Below are 15173 nucleotides of genomic sequence, written 5' to 3'. Positions count from 1 at the left end.
ATAGGAATGTTAGTGAATGCAGTAGTACTAATGCTGCAAAGAATGAATTCTGTCAAAAATTAATAGGCACAAGCATATTGTGATCAGACAGAGGCTAAAACATGTCAGGAAAGGTCTGGAAAAGAACGATGGCAGCCCCTGCCTTACAAATTTGGTTGAGCCCGATGAGGACAGATAGGAAGGAGGCATTGGAAGGCCACGTTCAAAATGTTTCAATACTTAAATGGAATTTACATTTTTTTATGTGTTAAGTGGAAATTGTATGGTTAACTTCTGTTTTGTGGCCCATAACTGCTTTATATTCATTTCTTCAGACCAAGCCAATGGAAATCTCATTTCAAAGCTGAGTAAAATGTTTGCAAACCCATAAGCTCCCACTTTTGCTTTTGGTTTGGGGTTTTTTGCTTTTGTTTTTTTCCCCCTTTTCTCTAAATGGTGGTGGAATTGTGCCAATTGAGTGGTCTTTGATCTGATCTTCAGATATGAGCCCAGGAATTTGGGGGCCATGTGCAGCTAAACTAAGAATGCTTTGTCTCCTGCATGAAACCTGGCTCTTTTTTTTCCATCTAAAAAGAGTAATGAAAAACTAAGATAGAAACATACTGATTTTTTTTTTCAAAGAAACTGTATGTTCAAGCAAAAATCAACATCAGACTAGATGCTGCACATTCTGCGCGGTATACATGTAGAGTGTTGCATGTACTGCAGTCAAAACACCTAGAAGTGTTGTTGAGGTTATTAGGTATGAGCTTAAGAAGGGCTGTAATTTAGGCTACTGGTGAAACTGGAGCTTACCATGAGTGCATGCTGACAAAGTTTCAATTCCGTGATCCTTTTTCTGCTTCTACTCGGAACCTGCTTTTCTCACCCTCATCTCTGAGTATTTCCTTACATCCCATTACTTCAAATTCCTTTAACTTGAAATCTTGGGCACTGAAATCTAAATTATTACTTCTTCTAGTGCTTATCACTGCCTGAAAATAATAATAATAATAATAATAATAATAATAATAATAATGATGATAATCCTCTATTTGTAAAAAATATGCATGACATTTGAATTTCTGCATTACATAGTGGCACCAAGGTATAAATGTATACCCTGCTTTTAGATGAGCATCCTGTAGAAACTGATACTGTGAAGTATTTCATACTGTATTTCAACTTTTTTCGAAGCTTGGCACCCAGAGTCTTTAATTGCATCTGGGAAGCTTAAGCTCTTTTCTGAATTCAACCCCTATAGAATTGGACAGAATGACTGGCTTTTGGTTGAAATTGAAATATTTGGTTAAGTGGCTTGATGGTGCTGAACAGTAGGGCAAGACAGAGCAGAGACCTCCCAAGAGGCTTCATCTCATCCAAGCCGAAGGAGGTGAGCAGAGCCAGGCAAAGGACCTGGGAGTAGTTAAGGGTCTTGTGGTTTGTACTTCTTTGAGGGAACGCAGGAAAGTACCCTTCCTTTTCTCAGTTATGCTGCCTCCAGTGTGTCAGAGATGTATTTGGAGAGAAAGTCCTACTTACCACTTCAAGGATCCAGACTGGAGAACCTCAGTCAAGGACAATTAGGAAAATTAACCTTCACGTCTTTACAAAGTAGATGATACCTGGTAACCTGGCGTATTTTGGAAAGCTCTCATGAAGGTAGTACAGGCATAAGCCTTTTCTGCCCTTTTTGTGATCCAGCTGCAGCACAGTGATGGCATCCAGTCATCTGAAAGTGCATCATGATATTTTCCTTTACCTTATGCTCAGAAATAACTGCAGTTGTGCTAGCCAAAGCTTTCCAAAGGAAAAAAAAAAAAAAAAAAAGAAAAGCATGGGATGGATAATGACAAGGAAAATTTCAGTCCAAGTAGGAAATAGGAGAAGTATGAAGTATTTAAATTACAACTACCAATTTAAAGTTAGAGGGTAGTACCAAACACCTTTCCAATCAACTTTTTGATTGGACTAGATGATCTTTCAAGGTTCCTTCCAAACCCTCACATTTGGTGATTCTGTGGTTCTGTAACTGCCATGGAGAAGAGAAAGCAGCTATTAAAATGAAAACTTAAGGAAAACAAACACACAAACAACAACAACAACAACAAAAAAAAACCCACTCTTTTCATTTCTGAGCCAGGATTCTGGCATTTAATTTTTCAAGATAAATAATACAGTATTTTTTGGCTAATCCTCTTCTCTTCTCTTCTCTTCTCTTCTCTTCTCTTCTCTTCTCTTCTCTTCTCTCCTCTCCTCTCCTCTCCTCTCCTCTCCTCTCCTCTCCTCTCCTCTCCTCTCCTCTCCTCTCCTCTCCTCTCCTCTCCTCTCCTCTCCTCTCCTCTCCTCTCCTCTCCTCTCCTCTCCTCTCCTCTCCTCTCCTCTCCTCTCCTCTCCTCTCCTCTCCTCTCCTCTCCTCTCCTCTCCTCTCCTCTCCTCTCCTCTCCTCTCCTCTCCTCTCCCCTCCTCTCCTCTCCCCTCCTCTCCTCTCCCCTCCTCTCCTCTCCCCTCCTCTCCTCTCCCCTCCTCTCCTCTCCCCTCCTCTCCTCTCCTCTCCTCTCCTCTCCTCTCCTCTCCTCTCCTCTCCTCTCCTCTCCTCTCCTCTCCTCTCCTCTCCTCTCCTCTCCTCTCCTCTCCTCTCCTCTCCTCTCCTCTCCTCTCCTCTCCTCTCCTCTCCCCTCCCCTCCTCTCCTCTCATCCCCTCCCCTCCTCTCTCCTCTCCTCTCATCCCCTCCCCTCCTCTCATCCCGTCCCCTCCTCTCTCCTCTCCTCTCCTCTCCTCTCCTCTCCTCTCCTCTCCTCTCCTCTCCTCTCCTCTCCTCTCCTCTCCTCTCCTCTCCTCTCCTCTCCTCTCCTCTCCTCTCCTCTCCTCTCCTCTCCTCTCCTCTCCTCTCCTCTCCTCTCCTCTCCTCTCCTCTCCTCTCCTCTCCTCTCCTCTCCTCTCCTCTCCTCCCCTCCCCTCTTCTCCCCTCCCCTCAACTCTCCTCAACTCTCCTCAACTCTCCTCAACTCTCCTCTCCTTAACTCTCCTCTCCTCTCCTCTCCTCTCCTCTCCTCTCCTCTCCTCTCCTCTCCTCAACTCTCCTCTCCTCAACTCTCCTCCTCTCCTCTCCTCAACTCTCCTCTCCTCTCAACTATGCCCACCCCTTTCCTCAACTCTCTTTTTAAATATCCCTTTCTCATTCCCTTTTGCCTTCCCACTCCTTTTACTCCCCTTTCCCTCCCCCTCTCCCTCTACCTCTCCCTCCCCTTCTCCCTCTTTCTCTCCTCTCTTTTTTTCCTCCCTTTCCTTTTTTCCTTGTTCCTTTTTCCTTTTTCTTTTCCTTCTCTTTCCTCTTTTTCTCTTCTCCCGGATCCACCAGTGAAGACAAAACTCTCTTATTCTCCTTCATGTCTCACTAGAAAAAGGAAAGTCTCAAGTCATGACTGAGTAATTTTTGCCTCAAACGGACTTTGAGAGCAAAATAGAAAAGCTGCTTCCTCCCGGGATCCCTCTAGCAGAGGCAAGCTATAACTGCAATGGCAGCAGTGCCAGTACCTGTCTGTGGGCTCAAAGCAGCCGGAAAGAAGCTGTTGATAGTGACATCTGCGTGACAGCGGATGAGGATGACCAGCGCCTGGGACAGGAATGGCGTGAACATGCTCCGCTGCGGGGACGACATGCAGCTGCGCAGGATGTAGGTGATCAGTGGCACCTGAAAGAAGAAGGGGAGAAAGAATGACTTGCTGCATCCCTGACTCAGTTAAGCAGGGCTTAACTGTGGACATTCAGCACGTGAGCATTGCCTGCTCCCTTGACATGCTGCCAAGGCCTGAGCCTAAATTTCACACCAGCCACCCTGTCCAAGCCCTGGCTCTGCGCCCTGGTTGTGCTTCTGTAGCACCTGAGGCAGACGGCACTAGCCGTAGTGCAACAGCCAGCAAAAGTCCAAGACACGTGGAAGAAAGTCTCTTACGTCCCGACAGATGTCCTCTCCATACATGTGCAGAAAGGTGATCATCCACCTCCCAGCAGCACGCACACGCATTCCTTTGGCCTTCTGGAAGGTGTCCTTGATGGCCATCATGAAGTCAATGGTGTGTTCCAGGGGGAAGTTCCTGTACACAATCTGCAGAGAAAGGAGAAACAGGAGAGATCCCATCACTGCTCTGCGGCAGCTCTTCAAAACATAAAGCAGTCTTGAGGGCATTCTTAGTTCAGCAGCTTGCCGGTCATTCAGGCAGCAATCACAACACTCCGGCGGTCCATACCCCGCTATTAATACGTAAGGAGGTTGAGCCTTCTCTCAGCTTCTCCACCCGTGGTGTTTGCTTACATGCAAAGCCTACCTCCCAGCAGCCACAGTCACACACGCACGCACGCACGCACACGCGCACACGCGCACACACACAGTCACACACACATGTCATAGAATCAGCTCCTTGCGTTGGGTGCCTTAAGGCCAGACATAGCTCAGTGCCTCCGGCTACTTGCTGAGAAAAGTGATCTGAGGGTGACAGCTCATTCTGGAAATGGTGTGGGAGGCTGGGGGGAGCAGAGGGACGTGCAAAAGCCTACGCACTGAGATCCCCCCAGCCCTTCTTGGGTCCACTTACCCGTGCAATTTTGGAAGAGGTCCGGAGCTGACAGACGGTGCTGCAGTCATTCAGCCCCTCACACAGGCTCCCGATGTCTCCCGTCTCGATGCCTCCATTGGTCGCCTTGGCTGGAAAGAGCAGAGGGAGAAAAGGGAAGTCCTGCTTCTGGAAACAGAACTGCTTTCCACAGGGGAGAGACAGAAGACAGGGTGGAGAGAAGAAGAGAGCTGCGCACAGTGCCTCTTCCTCCTGTAAACTGGGCCCAGCCCGTGGGGTTCTGGTAGTGCTGCGGAGGAGAGCAGAGGGCTGATGCACGGCCACTCCACTCACCTTGGATTCGGAGAAGGGAGCTCAGGCAGGTGACAGCCAGCTGGCGGGATGTGGGCATGGGGTCACACGTCAGAGGCGCCAGCAATCCCACCAAGGAGCCAAAGTGCTTGCAGGCATCTCCTCTCTGCAGGGGCCAGAGGCAGGAAGAAAGCTGTAGGCAGCCCCAGCTCTCCCTAGCTTCTCCCGCCTATGCCTTCCCCACGCGGTGGGTGACACAGCACGCACAGCTGGGCGGAGCTCGCCTTCCTGCTCAGGAGCACTGGGGAGGGAGCAGGGGCATGTGGTGGGGCTCTTTACTCACTCGAAGCTCTTCACAGGCAGCCAGCAGCTGGGAGCAGATCTGCAGGGCCCTCTTGCGCTCCCACATGTTGTCTGATGACATTGATCTCTGCAAGGCGCGGGGCAGAGCATCTGTCTCACTGCGGACATCTTTTCTTTCCCTTCATGCCAGCCCTCTCCCTGTCCCTCATTCCCCAGCACTTTCCCTCAGGGCCTGCCCTGAGGCTCCACGCGGCCCCCCACCTCGCTGAGCACCGGCACTGCTGCCCCCGCTCTCTGCAGACACTCCTGCCTCCTAACCCAAGAGCTTTTCCTTGGCTGTGGCCTGCCAGGGGCTGGCTCCTGCATTTCCCCCCGCAGGGCCCATTTCTCTGCCCACTGCTGAGCTCGCAGTGAGCTGGCACGTCAGCAGGAGATTTCTCCCCTTCTCATCGTCCTCTCAGTCCCCAGATCTCCGTCTCCACTATCGACGGGCACCATGCTTTCTCCCTTGCCCCACACGCACTCACATGGACTATGTTCTGGAAGAAGCCACTGGTCTCTGTGTCGAGCAGGACCACCATGAGCCGGCCCAGAGCTTTCAGTGATGTCTGCAGAAGCTGAAAGCAGAAGAGGGCATTGAGCTGTGGCAACACGGCTGCTGCTAGAGCATAGGCTGAGTGTGCTGAGGAAGGGCTCCAACCGACAGGTGGCTGTGAAAGTCACGGCAGCTTACCTGCAGGTACTGAGCTGCTTGCTGTGACTTCCTGATCTTCAGCATCATCTCCGCTGAAGGGTGCAACACAACAGTCTTGCAGCACAGAATCAGGATGTCACACATGTCCTTGGTTGCTAAAGAGGGCTTCAGCTTGCTGACAGGAGGAAAAAAGGAAGAGAAAGCAGAAGGGGCCTTTACCAGTGCTCTCCAGGCTGGTTCAGACAACGTCGGAGTTTCTTCTAATGGACAGCTGCAAAGCCAACATCCCCAGCCTGCGCTGCTGAGCACTGTCTTCAGTTCCAGCACCTCCCCGGCATCAGTGAACCACCTCCTGCTCTGAAGGGAGGGAGACACCAGGTCTCCCTTCTCTTCCCTGCCAGGGGACGGGGGCACCCGGCCCTTCTCCTTCCCAGAAGCTCAGCTTCGCTGGGCAAAGGCAGCCCAGCCATCTCTCCTGTAGAAGTGACTCCCTACCCCCTGCCCCCTCCAGGCCTTCGGGAGCTACCCAGAAGGGGATCCGCCATCCTGCCTTGCAACCCCAGAGGCTCGCACCCTTACCTCAACTGCTCCAGGGCCAGAACCACCTTGAGGGGCACTGGGGATACAGGGGTGCCCAAGTAATACTTCTTCAGCAGCTCCTGCAAGTACCAGAGAAACACTGTCAAAGTGGGCACGTGAGAGCTCTTCCACCCAGCCCAGAGACAGACACAACTGCCACACACCAGCCCCATCACTCCCACGTTTCTCACGGAGCCAGTGCGGGATGCAGCAGCTGCACAGCTGGTGGACCAAGCCCGCTGCCCAGCTGCTGCCTGCCAGCACACAAGGTCCCCACCAGCTGGAGACGTGTGCCCGGGGGAGACCTGTGTGGCTCCGGGGAACCGAGCCTCATGGCACAGCCCAAAACTCCACTGCAGACAGCTCTGGCTCTAGGCCCTCACCGTCAGGATCTCCAGCAGCTTGCCCTTCAAGGAGGGGTTGAAGCAGGCAGAGTCACCCACAGCTTGGAAGGCAGAGCTGAAGTCAGTGATGCTCTGCAGCAGCGCAAGCGTGTTCTGCAGGTCCTGAGGCCCAAGAGAGAAGAACATTCTTTGAACTGCGGGAAGGGCCGAGGGCTGCAAGGGGAACACGTGGGGCAACGCTAAGGGAAGGGCTTGCATCTTCATCTGAGCACAAACCAGTCCCCGAGGGACCTTTGGAAAGAGAAGGCCCATCTCAGCATTCCCCCACGTGGAGGGACTGCGGCTGGGTGCTCAGACACCCTGGCACGCTATGAGCTCTCACCCGGCAGCTGCAGCTGTAGAGCAGCAGGATGTTGCCCACGATGTCTCCCTCCAGGCGGGCAAGCAGCTGTTCCTTGGAGGCACGCAGCGCCAAGCTGCCATGGGCGAGGATGAGAGCGCTGCGTGTGGCCTGAGCTCTTCTGCTGTCCAGCTCCATCTGTGTGGGGAGAAATGCCTTGAGACACTCGCTCAGCAGCCCCCGGTGCCCCACGATGCACCTGGGCTCCCAAGTGAAAATAAGGCAGAAGAAAGCCAAGATGGAAATGCGTAACGCTTCACCTTCTTGCGTCTGGAAATCCTCCCGTTTTGGCCTTTGCACAGCCTGGACGCAAACATGGTGAGTGTGTCCAGGGCTGTGTGGAAGTTGCTCTCAGCAGCATGGCTGAGAAGAGAGATCATTCCCTGCACAAAAGAACAAGGGGCAGTTGGTGCAGGCCTGAACCTACTGGCGTGGCCAGCCACAGTGGCCGGGCTGGTCCTCGCCTGAGGGAACCAGTGCAGCAGTGAGGAGACCAAAGGGCTTGGAGCAGGGCCAGGAGAAGCCCTCTGCCCAAGGGACAGACCGGGCATGCTGGCAGAAGCTGGCTGGGAGGAGACCTCACCTGGGCCTCAGATGGCTCCTCCGCGTTTGCTCCCTCCAGGTGTTGCAGAAGCTTCTCTTGGATGTGGAGGACTTCCTTACAGGCTCCCAGCACTGTCCCCAGAGCCTTGTACAGGAAGGACTGCATGGGAAGGGAAGAGAAGGGATGGGAAGGGAAGGAAGTAGCTGAGATGTGGCAGCAGCCTGACCTGCTGGGAGAGGGCCAGGTGGGAAGGCCCCACGCTCCCTGGGAGATGCTGAGAGCAGCTGCAGGGCCGAGCTGTAGCCACCCCCAGGCAGTCTGCAGGGAAAGGCCCTGTGGGGGGCACCGGCCAGGGAAGCAGCGTGAGCAGCCCGTGTGAGCAGATCACCACGCGCAGCCCCAGCCCCAGCTGGGCACCTGCGGCTGCACCGCTGGGTAGAGCTGGGAAGAACCCACCTTCTCTCCAGAGCTGCTGGGAGAGCTGCTCAGCCACCGGCTCAGCTCGCAGCTCAAGCCCTTGGTCCAGGCCTCATCCTCCAAGGTGTCCAATGATGCCCTCAGGAACTGTTGGAGAACAGAAGCCAATGTTTCCTTGCCCTTTGCCTCTTCCCACATTCCCACATCGCCACAACCTTCTGGAGGGAGGTGACTGGAAGAACAGTCCCTCTCCCAGCTCCCCCCAGCATTCCCTGCCTTAAAGCTGCCTGCCGCTCTTCTCCTCGGACCCCCCATGGGCTTGGGACAAAGAGGAAGAGGCAGCACCACAAAGGCGCGCGGCCACTCCGCAGCAGCATTTGAGGGGCTGTTCCTGTCCCATATGGGAAGGGGGCTCCTTGAGATAGGCAGGCACTTCTCTGCACCGTGCCTTCCGGCAATGCTGTACCTTTAGTAGACGCTGCTCCCACTCGGCAGAGTCCGGGAAGCTCTCATCTTTCCCTGCACGGCAACAAGAAGCAAAAGAGCCTTGCTTGGGATCAAGCCACAGAAGAAGAGCTGCTGCAAACCGGGTTTGCCTGGGCACTCGGCACTGCCAAGCTGGGGCCCGCACACCCTTTGCAATGACCTGTCCCTCCCCACAAACACCGTCCCAGCAGGAACACAGAACTGCTCCGAGACTGCTGTCTGAGGGGAGGTGAAGGGCCCATCCGTGCCCTGGAATGGGCAGATCCCTGGGGGGAAGGGTCCCCGGGCCTCAGTGCCGTCTCCCTGGAATGGGAACAGCAGCAGAGCAAGCATGGGGCCGCAGGCAACGCTTCCCCTCTGCCACGCTGCAGAGCTCCATTTTCACTCCCTCCCCTTCCCTGCCTCCGCCCCTCCCTCCCCACCAGCATTTTACCTTCCAGGCACTGCAGCAGCAGGGGGATCTCAGCGGCCCACATGGCCCCCACAGCCCTGTGGATCTTGCTGTGGAGGTTCTGCATGAGTCGCAAGGCAGCGGCTTGGAGTTCACTGCCTGCAAACGGGCTCCCTGCCACCACCTGAGCAAGAGCAAGGAGAAGCAGGGTCACGTCTGCAGCAAGAGCAGCAGCTTCTCCCAGGAGGGAAGCAGCTTGGCTCTGCCCTGGAGGGCAAGGAGCAGCCAGCGGCTCTGCCCTGGAGGGCAAGGAGCAGCCAGGAGCTTTGCCCATGGCACTGCAAGTCCGGGAAGAGAAAGGCATCCCCACGGGTGAGGCAGGCACTGGCACACTCGGCCATGCTGCTCCCCCCTTGGGGCTCATGGCACCGGCCTCTGGAGCATCCACTCACCAACAGGCGTGCCAGCAGTGTCTGGGGAGTCAGCAGTGGGCCTGTGGGGAGACAGAAGTGCTGAGTAAGACACAGACACGATGTGCCCTGCCACACACACCTCCGCTGTCCCTTCTGGGTGCTAACACAGGTCAACAGAGCTCACTGGGGGAGTTTCTGCTCCTACCTTGAAACATGGAGCTGAGGAAATGGGGGTCCAGTTCTTCTATCTCCCGCACCATCGGGTCCCCTCCCTCAGCCAGCGCTTGGACACAGCGGGAGACCGGGATCAGCATGCCGGTGTACTGGGCTGGCACCACGTACAGCAGCAGCCGTGGCCACAGGAGCTGTAGGGAACGAGGCGGTTGAGCATGTCAGCATTCCTGCCTCCGCTCGGAGATGAAGAGGACTCTGTGAATTTCCCTGAGTCTGGTGTGCTTTAGAGCACGGTGGAGGAGAGACCGGGGGTGTTGGAAGGGGATGAGGAACACATGGCGCGAAGCCGAGGAGCGGCAGCAGGGCAGACTGTGACTTACTTTGCTCATCCCTCTCACAGAGACATCCAGTGACCCCAGGATGTCCACGCACAGCTCTTGGAGAGCTCCTTCTTCCCGGGCTTCCTGGGCAGAAAGGTCTCCAGCTGCCTGCACAACAGTATTGTTGGAACACCGGTTACTCTTAGTTCTCAGGAGCCTCTCAGGAGGCTGCGGTGTGGCCCCACCGGTGCTTCTGTGCCAGCCCCTGAGCAGCACGGGTCCTCCAAAGGAAGATGCTGCCCACCGTCCTTACCCTTCTTCCCGTGGTGCGGCTGAACTCACTGAAGATGTGCCCCACCACATCCCAGGCGGAGCAGCTCTGGGCGTTAGCGCTGAGCACATCCTTGATGAAGTGCAGAATGGCCCTCCTCACCTGCCAGGAGTCAATTGTGGGTTTGATTTTCCTGCTCAGCAGGCAAAGGGAAGCCACCTGCTCATTGGGGCAGCCCTTTGGGCATGAGCAGGGACGACAAGAGCAGAGAAGAAGCCTTGGCTCCTCAGGTGAGGGCCAGGCCTTGGCACCAGGCTGTGCACTTCCCATGCGCAGCACAGGGGCCTGACTGCTCCACTCTGCCTGCTCTCCCCACAGGAGCCATCGTGACCATGTGGTCACTGCTCCAAGCACCTCCCGGGGCACCCCAGCCCTGCCTGTGTAGGCAGCAGCACTACCGCTTTGACAGCGCTTTCCTTTCCCAAATCAGCTCACCTGGGTCCTGGGGTCGCTGCACAGACACTGTACAGCCTCCATGACCTGGGGCAGCTTCTCTGTCATCATGGGCTCTGCAAGAGATGCGCAGAAGCATGCATGGAGGCACAACCCAGATGGCTAAAGGGATCCCTGGAAGTCCCAAGCCGTGGTACTGACCATCAGAGCGAGCCAGAGCACCGAGCAGACCCAGGGCTGCCACGCATCCAGCCTCCCTGTCAGCACCCAGCTGCGACTGCAGAAACAGGACCGTTTCCTCCGGGCAGATCCGGGCTGTGGGGAGGAAATCCCACACTGTGTCAGCAAGGAACTCGCACCCATTCTGGAGGTTTGTGAGAGAGGTTTTGGCCAGGGTGCTGCCAAGCATCGCCAGAGCTCCTCTCCTTACCCTGCAGCAGGATGCAGTGGGTCAGTTCTGCTCTGTCAGCCTCGCTGCACTCCTTGGTGTCGTCAGAGAGCTGTGGGAACAAGGTCCATTGGAGAAAATGGTATCAGTCTTGAGGATGGAAAAGAACCTGTGCTGCCAGCTCTCGTCTCCCTTGGCACACTCAGCAGGAGGACACGCAGACAAAACGCAGCCTGACCCACAGCATCCCTGGGGGCGCACACACAGCTCTGGAGCAGCCACAGGCATGCAGGAGCTAAGGCTGAGCAGCCGTCAGAGGCTTGGAGCTTTGAGTTCTCCTGAGACTTAGCCAAGAGGGAAACTGCTTAGGGCACAAGGATAGGCTCCCCTTACCTGGTAGAACACAGCACTGGTGATGGCCAGAAACTTGTCCCTAGGGATGACAGATTGAACTCCCTCTAAGGCCTCCAGGAAGATATTGAGGCTCTGCAAGAGACCAGGAGAGGAAGAAAGGGCTGAAGCCGCATCTTGCCACTTGGGAGCGGGGAAACTGATTCCCAATGCTTTGTCCGCTGGGAGAGCTCCCGCACAGACGTTCTGGTTTGTCCCCACCTCCCAGCACCGCCAAGAGAGTCCCTCTGCTCTCAGCCAAGCCCTGTTTGGGCATTGGTTGTGGGCATTTCCCACCCAGCAGCCCTCCTCTCCCCCATCAGATGTAACTGGGCGCGGTCTCCCTGGCCTTTAACACTGCGTTCCTCAGGCACCCAGAGCTCCACGGTGGCAGTGGTGGTGAAGCCTCCCAGCCCCAGGGGATGGGCCCCAGTGACTCCTGGCTCCCTTCTGGCTCCTGTCCGGGTTGCTCGTTCCTTGACTGAAGAGCTCAGGAAGCCTCAGACCTCCCTTGGACACCTATTCCTTCTTTCTCAAGGCTTCCGGCCTCCTCCCTGCATCCCACTGACCCTTCGTGGCACTTGCACGAGCCCCACGTCCATGCTGAGCGCTGCAAAACATCTCACCTTGGTCCCCCTGCAGGTGTCTTGGACCTCCTGATACAGGTGCCCGAGCCAGAGCAGCTGCTCCCAAACGTGCTCTCGGAGCAGCTCCTCTTGCAGGAGGACAGCCATCATGGTAGCCACAGCCCCGAGGACGGCCTGTTTGTCCTGGAGAGGGATGGCAGAGGCCCAGCATCAAAGACTGAAGGTCCGCCCTTGCTACAGGAGGGCTTTCGCTTTCCCTTGCCCTTCCCTATACCCCCGTGCCCAGCAGGAGATGGGCTCGCTCTGGAGGGCAGGGAGCTTTTCCCCACACCCTCATCCCCAGCTATCCGTGCCACAGTGCTGTGACATGCGGCTGCTTCCTGGCAGGGAGATCCAGCCCCAAGCACAAAGCCAGTTTGGGGCCCTTTGCAGAGCCAGCCCACTCCCTCTCGTCACCCTTCTGCTCTCAGCCCGCTGGGCACAGACAGAGCTGCCAACACAGATGTCCCCACTGCCATCCCAGGCTGGGAATGCAGCAGTGCTCACCTTTTCCTCCTGGCAATCCTGCCAGTTCCGCAGCACAGAGCAGAGGAGCTGGTAAAGACTCTTGTAGATCTGCTCGATCTCCACGGCAGGCCAGGGGCATTGCTTTCCAGAGCACAAGTGAACCTTGACTCCTTCCAGCAATTGTTTCACAACTTAAAATGAATGAATGAATGAATGAATGAATAATTAATTTTTAAAAAGGAAAAAAAAAAAAAAAAGATGAGAGATTGAGAGAAAAGGGAGCCTGTGAGAGTCTGCAGCAGGGCGAGGTGCAATGGCTGTCCCGAGCCCCCCTGCTCTGGGGCCGGCACTCACCAGCACAAGCGATGCGCAGGGTCCGGCCGCCTCTCACCCAGCCCACCACACTGCGCAGGCCGGCCAGTGTCAGCCATACGAAGGAGATGCACTGTGGAGCTGCAGAGGGGAAGGAGAGGGCCGCGGTCAGAGCCCCAGCAGCGAGGGAGGAGGGGCTGCAGCCCTGCATCCCCCAGCTCAACGCAGATCACGCGTAGAGGGGAGAGAGCCCTTTCCCTGGTTGTCATAGACGTCAGGAGGCTGAGGGCACTCTACCGTAGTTGGTGAACAGTTTGCTCAGGGTGACGAGCACAAACTCCTTGGACATCTCCCCCGTGGCCTTCAGGTGGCCCTGGAGCTCGGCCATCACCAAGGTGAAGTGTGTCCGGGCCAGAGCCACCAGGACATTGCTGGCAGCCATCCTCATGCTGTCTGGCACGCCCTGAAAAAGACTCACTGGTGACACGCGGCACAGGAGACTGCCTGAGGCCTTCCCTTGGAAGGGCTAAGCCACCGCCGTCTGCCAGCAGTTCAGGCAGTTCCCAGTTCTGGCGGCTCCCTTTGCCTTTGCCCAGGTGACCCCTCACCTGGGCTGCTGTCAGGTCCTGGGACACCTCAGCCAGCAGCCGGTTCAGCACTCCGCACGGCGGGCGGCTGTCATCTTCCCATAGGACGTGCTCCAGCTCGCAGTACGCCTGCGCTCGGTCACCCTGGGGACAGGGATCAGTCACGTTTTGCTTTGCCCTTCTTCCCGGGGAGCTGCCCGCCATGCCAGTGTGCTGCCGGGGCCTGGCACCCACGGGACCGTGGCACTGGGCCAGAGCAAGGACTGATGGTTGGATGTCCCCAGCTCACCTGGTTGTCTTGCAGGCGCTGCAACAGTAAAGTCACGGCACAGGGAGGGGCAGGGCTTTCCACCCTGCCTCTGGCGCTGCGACGCGTACGTCTGGGCACGCAGCCCACACAGGCAAAGAGACCTGGAAGGAAAGAGCAGAGCAGCTGCCGCTGGTGTTGCTTGGAGCCAGGGCCGAGCATCTGGCCACCTCTGGGAGGAACGCTCCTCCAGCCCCACAGCGTGGGGTGGGCTGTGCCGGCACATGTGTGGTCGGCGGGGAGAGGGGAGAGAGCCTTCCCCTTGCTGGGGTACTGGGGAAACCACGGTGGGCAGCTGCACTCAGCCGAGCAAGGACAGTGCTGATGGCACGTCCTAAACGGACCCTGGAGGCACACAGCTGCTTGGGCAGCATCACGGTGTCCAGAGAGGTGGAGGGACCTCACCTCGAAGGGCTCTTAGCCGCTCCATCACAGCAGGATAACTCCAGATAGACACAATGCTCTCTCTGGGTCCTCTTCCTGCGGGTCCCACAAGAGACTGGGCTACCGCTCCCACCGCTGCCACAGGGGTGGAACAGGCAACAACTGTGACATCACACCGAGGAGTGTCACCTCAGAGAGAATGACGTGCCCTGGGCTAGGGACCAGACTGCATGCTGGGCAACCTTGCTGGCCCCAAAACACAGCATGTTTTTGTGACGCACTCGGCTCTGGGGTGGACACGGTCTACGCCGAAGCAGGGAATCACCTCAGCAGGAGAGGGAGAGCCCCTGCCAGGGAGCAGCTGCCGGGTGCCATTGCCTGGCACTGACTTAGTGACTGGGGACTCCGTGCCGGGAGCCGCTGCGGCCCCCATGTGCTGCACAGACAACCTCTCCAGAGAGCTTTGCTGTCTCCCAGGGCCACGTGTCAGAGACGGTCAGGAGACTCCACTGCATCTGATCCAACAAAAAGACCACCGTCCATCCGCTTGTTGTCACTGCAGTAGAGTCATGAGAGGCTGCCACGAGGAAATGGCAGAACATCAGATAGGGCCAGATGAGCTACACTAACAGAGAGTAAAGAAGAAAAAGAAAAAAGAACGGAGACACTGGGGATAAAAGGCCCTCACTAAACTAAGGACTGGGGAGAAGAACTCCCAAAGAAAAGAAACCTTTGATGGGGGAGGAATTCCCTGAAGGGAAGAAACCTCTTTGGAAGAGCCCCCGCGGGCCTGCCTGCTGCCAAGATTCCTGGCTTTCTCCCATCTCCCGCAGTGACGGGATGAGATCCTGAGATCAAAGGACATACTACAAACCACGCCGGATCCCCAGTGGTGACCATCTCTCTTGCCTTCTACAAAGACTCCTTGCTTTTCTCTCTCTCCTATTGCCCGTCTTTCCTTCCCCATATCCCTAAGCACCTCGGACTTGTAATAAACCGGTCGGGCTAACATTTGACCTGTTGTGTCTTAATCTCACCGTTGGGTATACGTGTACTAACAGAACCTCCTCTGCCTCC

General features: G+C 56.1%; 1 protein-coding gene across 1 annotated transcript; it reads right to left on the bottom strand.

The window, feature by feature from the left end:
* Positions 1-3130: 3130 nt before the first annotated feature.
* On the bottom strand, positions 3131-13609 carry LOC121108314 (maestro heat-like repeat-containing protein family member 2B). Its single transcript, XM_040655886.1, has 29 exons — positions 13427-13609; positions 13116-13281; positions 12861-12959; positions 12546-12697; positions 12039-12182; positions 11416-11508; positions 11065-11134; positions 10836-10949; positions 10677-10750; positions 10224-10343; positions 9971-10078; positions 9622-9781; positions 9456-9496; positions 9046-9187; positions 8593-8645; positions 8166-8273; positions 7749-7868; positions 7426-7548; positions 7148-7303; positions 6805-6927; positions 6422-6501; positions 5882-6017; positions 5676-5765; positions 5189-5275; positions 4888-5011; positions 4576-4685; positions 3936-4088; positions 3518-3674; positions 3131-3377 (listed from the first exon to the last, which is right to left on the bottom strand). The coding sequence occupies exons 1-29, from the start codon at positions 13607-13609 to the stop codon at positions 3358-3360; spliced, it is 3306 nt and encodes a 1101-aa protein (XP_040511820.1). The 3' UTR covers positions 3131-3357.
* Between the last annotated feature and the right edge of the window lie 1564 nt (positions 13610-15173).

The sequence above is a fragment of the Gallus gallus genome, chromosome Z (assembly GCF_016699485.2).
Source record: "Gallus gallus isolate bGalGal1 chromosome Z, bGalGal1.mat.broiler.GRCg7b, whole genome shotgun sequence".
Taxonomy (NCBI): domain Eukaryota; kingdom Metazoa; phylum Chordata; class Aves; order Galliformes; family Phasianidae; genus Gallus; species Gallus gallus.
This window is presented reverse-complemented; position numbering and strand designations above follow the sequence as displayed.

Excerpts from the sequence above, each read along its gene's own strand:
- LOC121108314 (XM_040655886.1), bottom strand. The coding sequence starts at position 13,609 with ATGGCGGGCAGCTCCCCGGGAAGAAGGGCAAAGCAAAACGTGACTGAT. Across the intron at positions 12,698-12,860 it reads CCTGCGCATCGCTTGTGCTG|TTGTGAAACAATTGCTGGAA; the intron begins GTGAGTGCCGGC and ends ATTCATTTTAAG. Across the intron at positions 9,188-9,455 it reads CACTGCTGGCACGCCTGTTG|GTGGTGGCAGGGAGCCCGTT; the intron begins GTGAGTGGATGC and ends GCTCTTGCTCAG.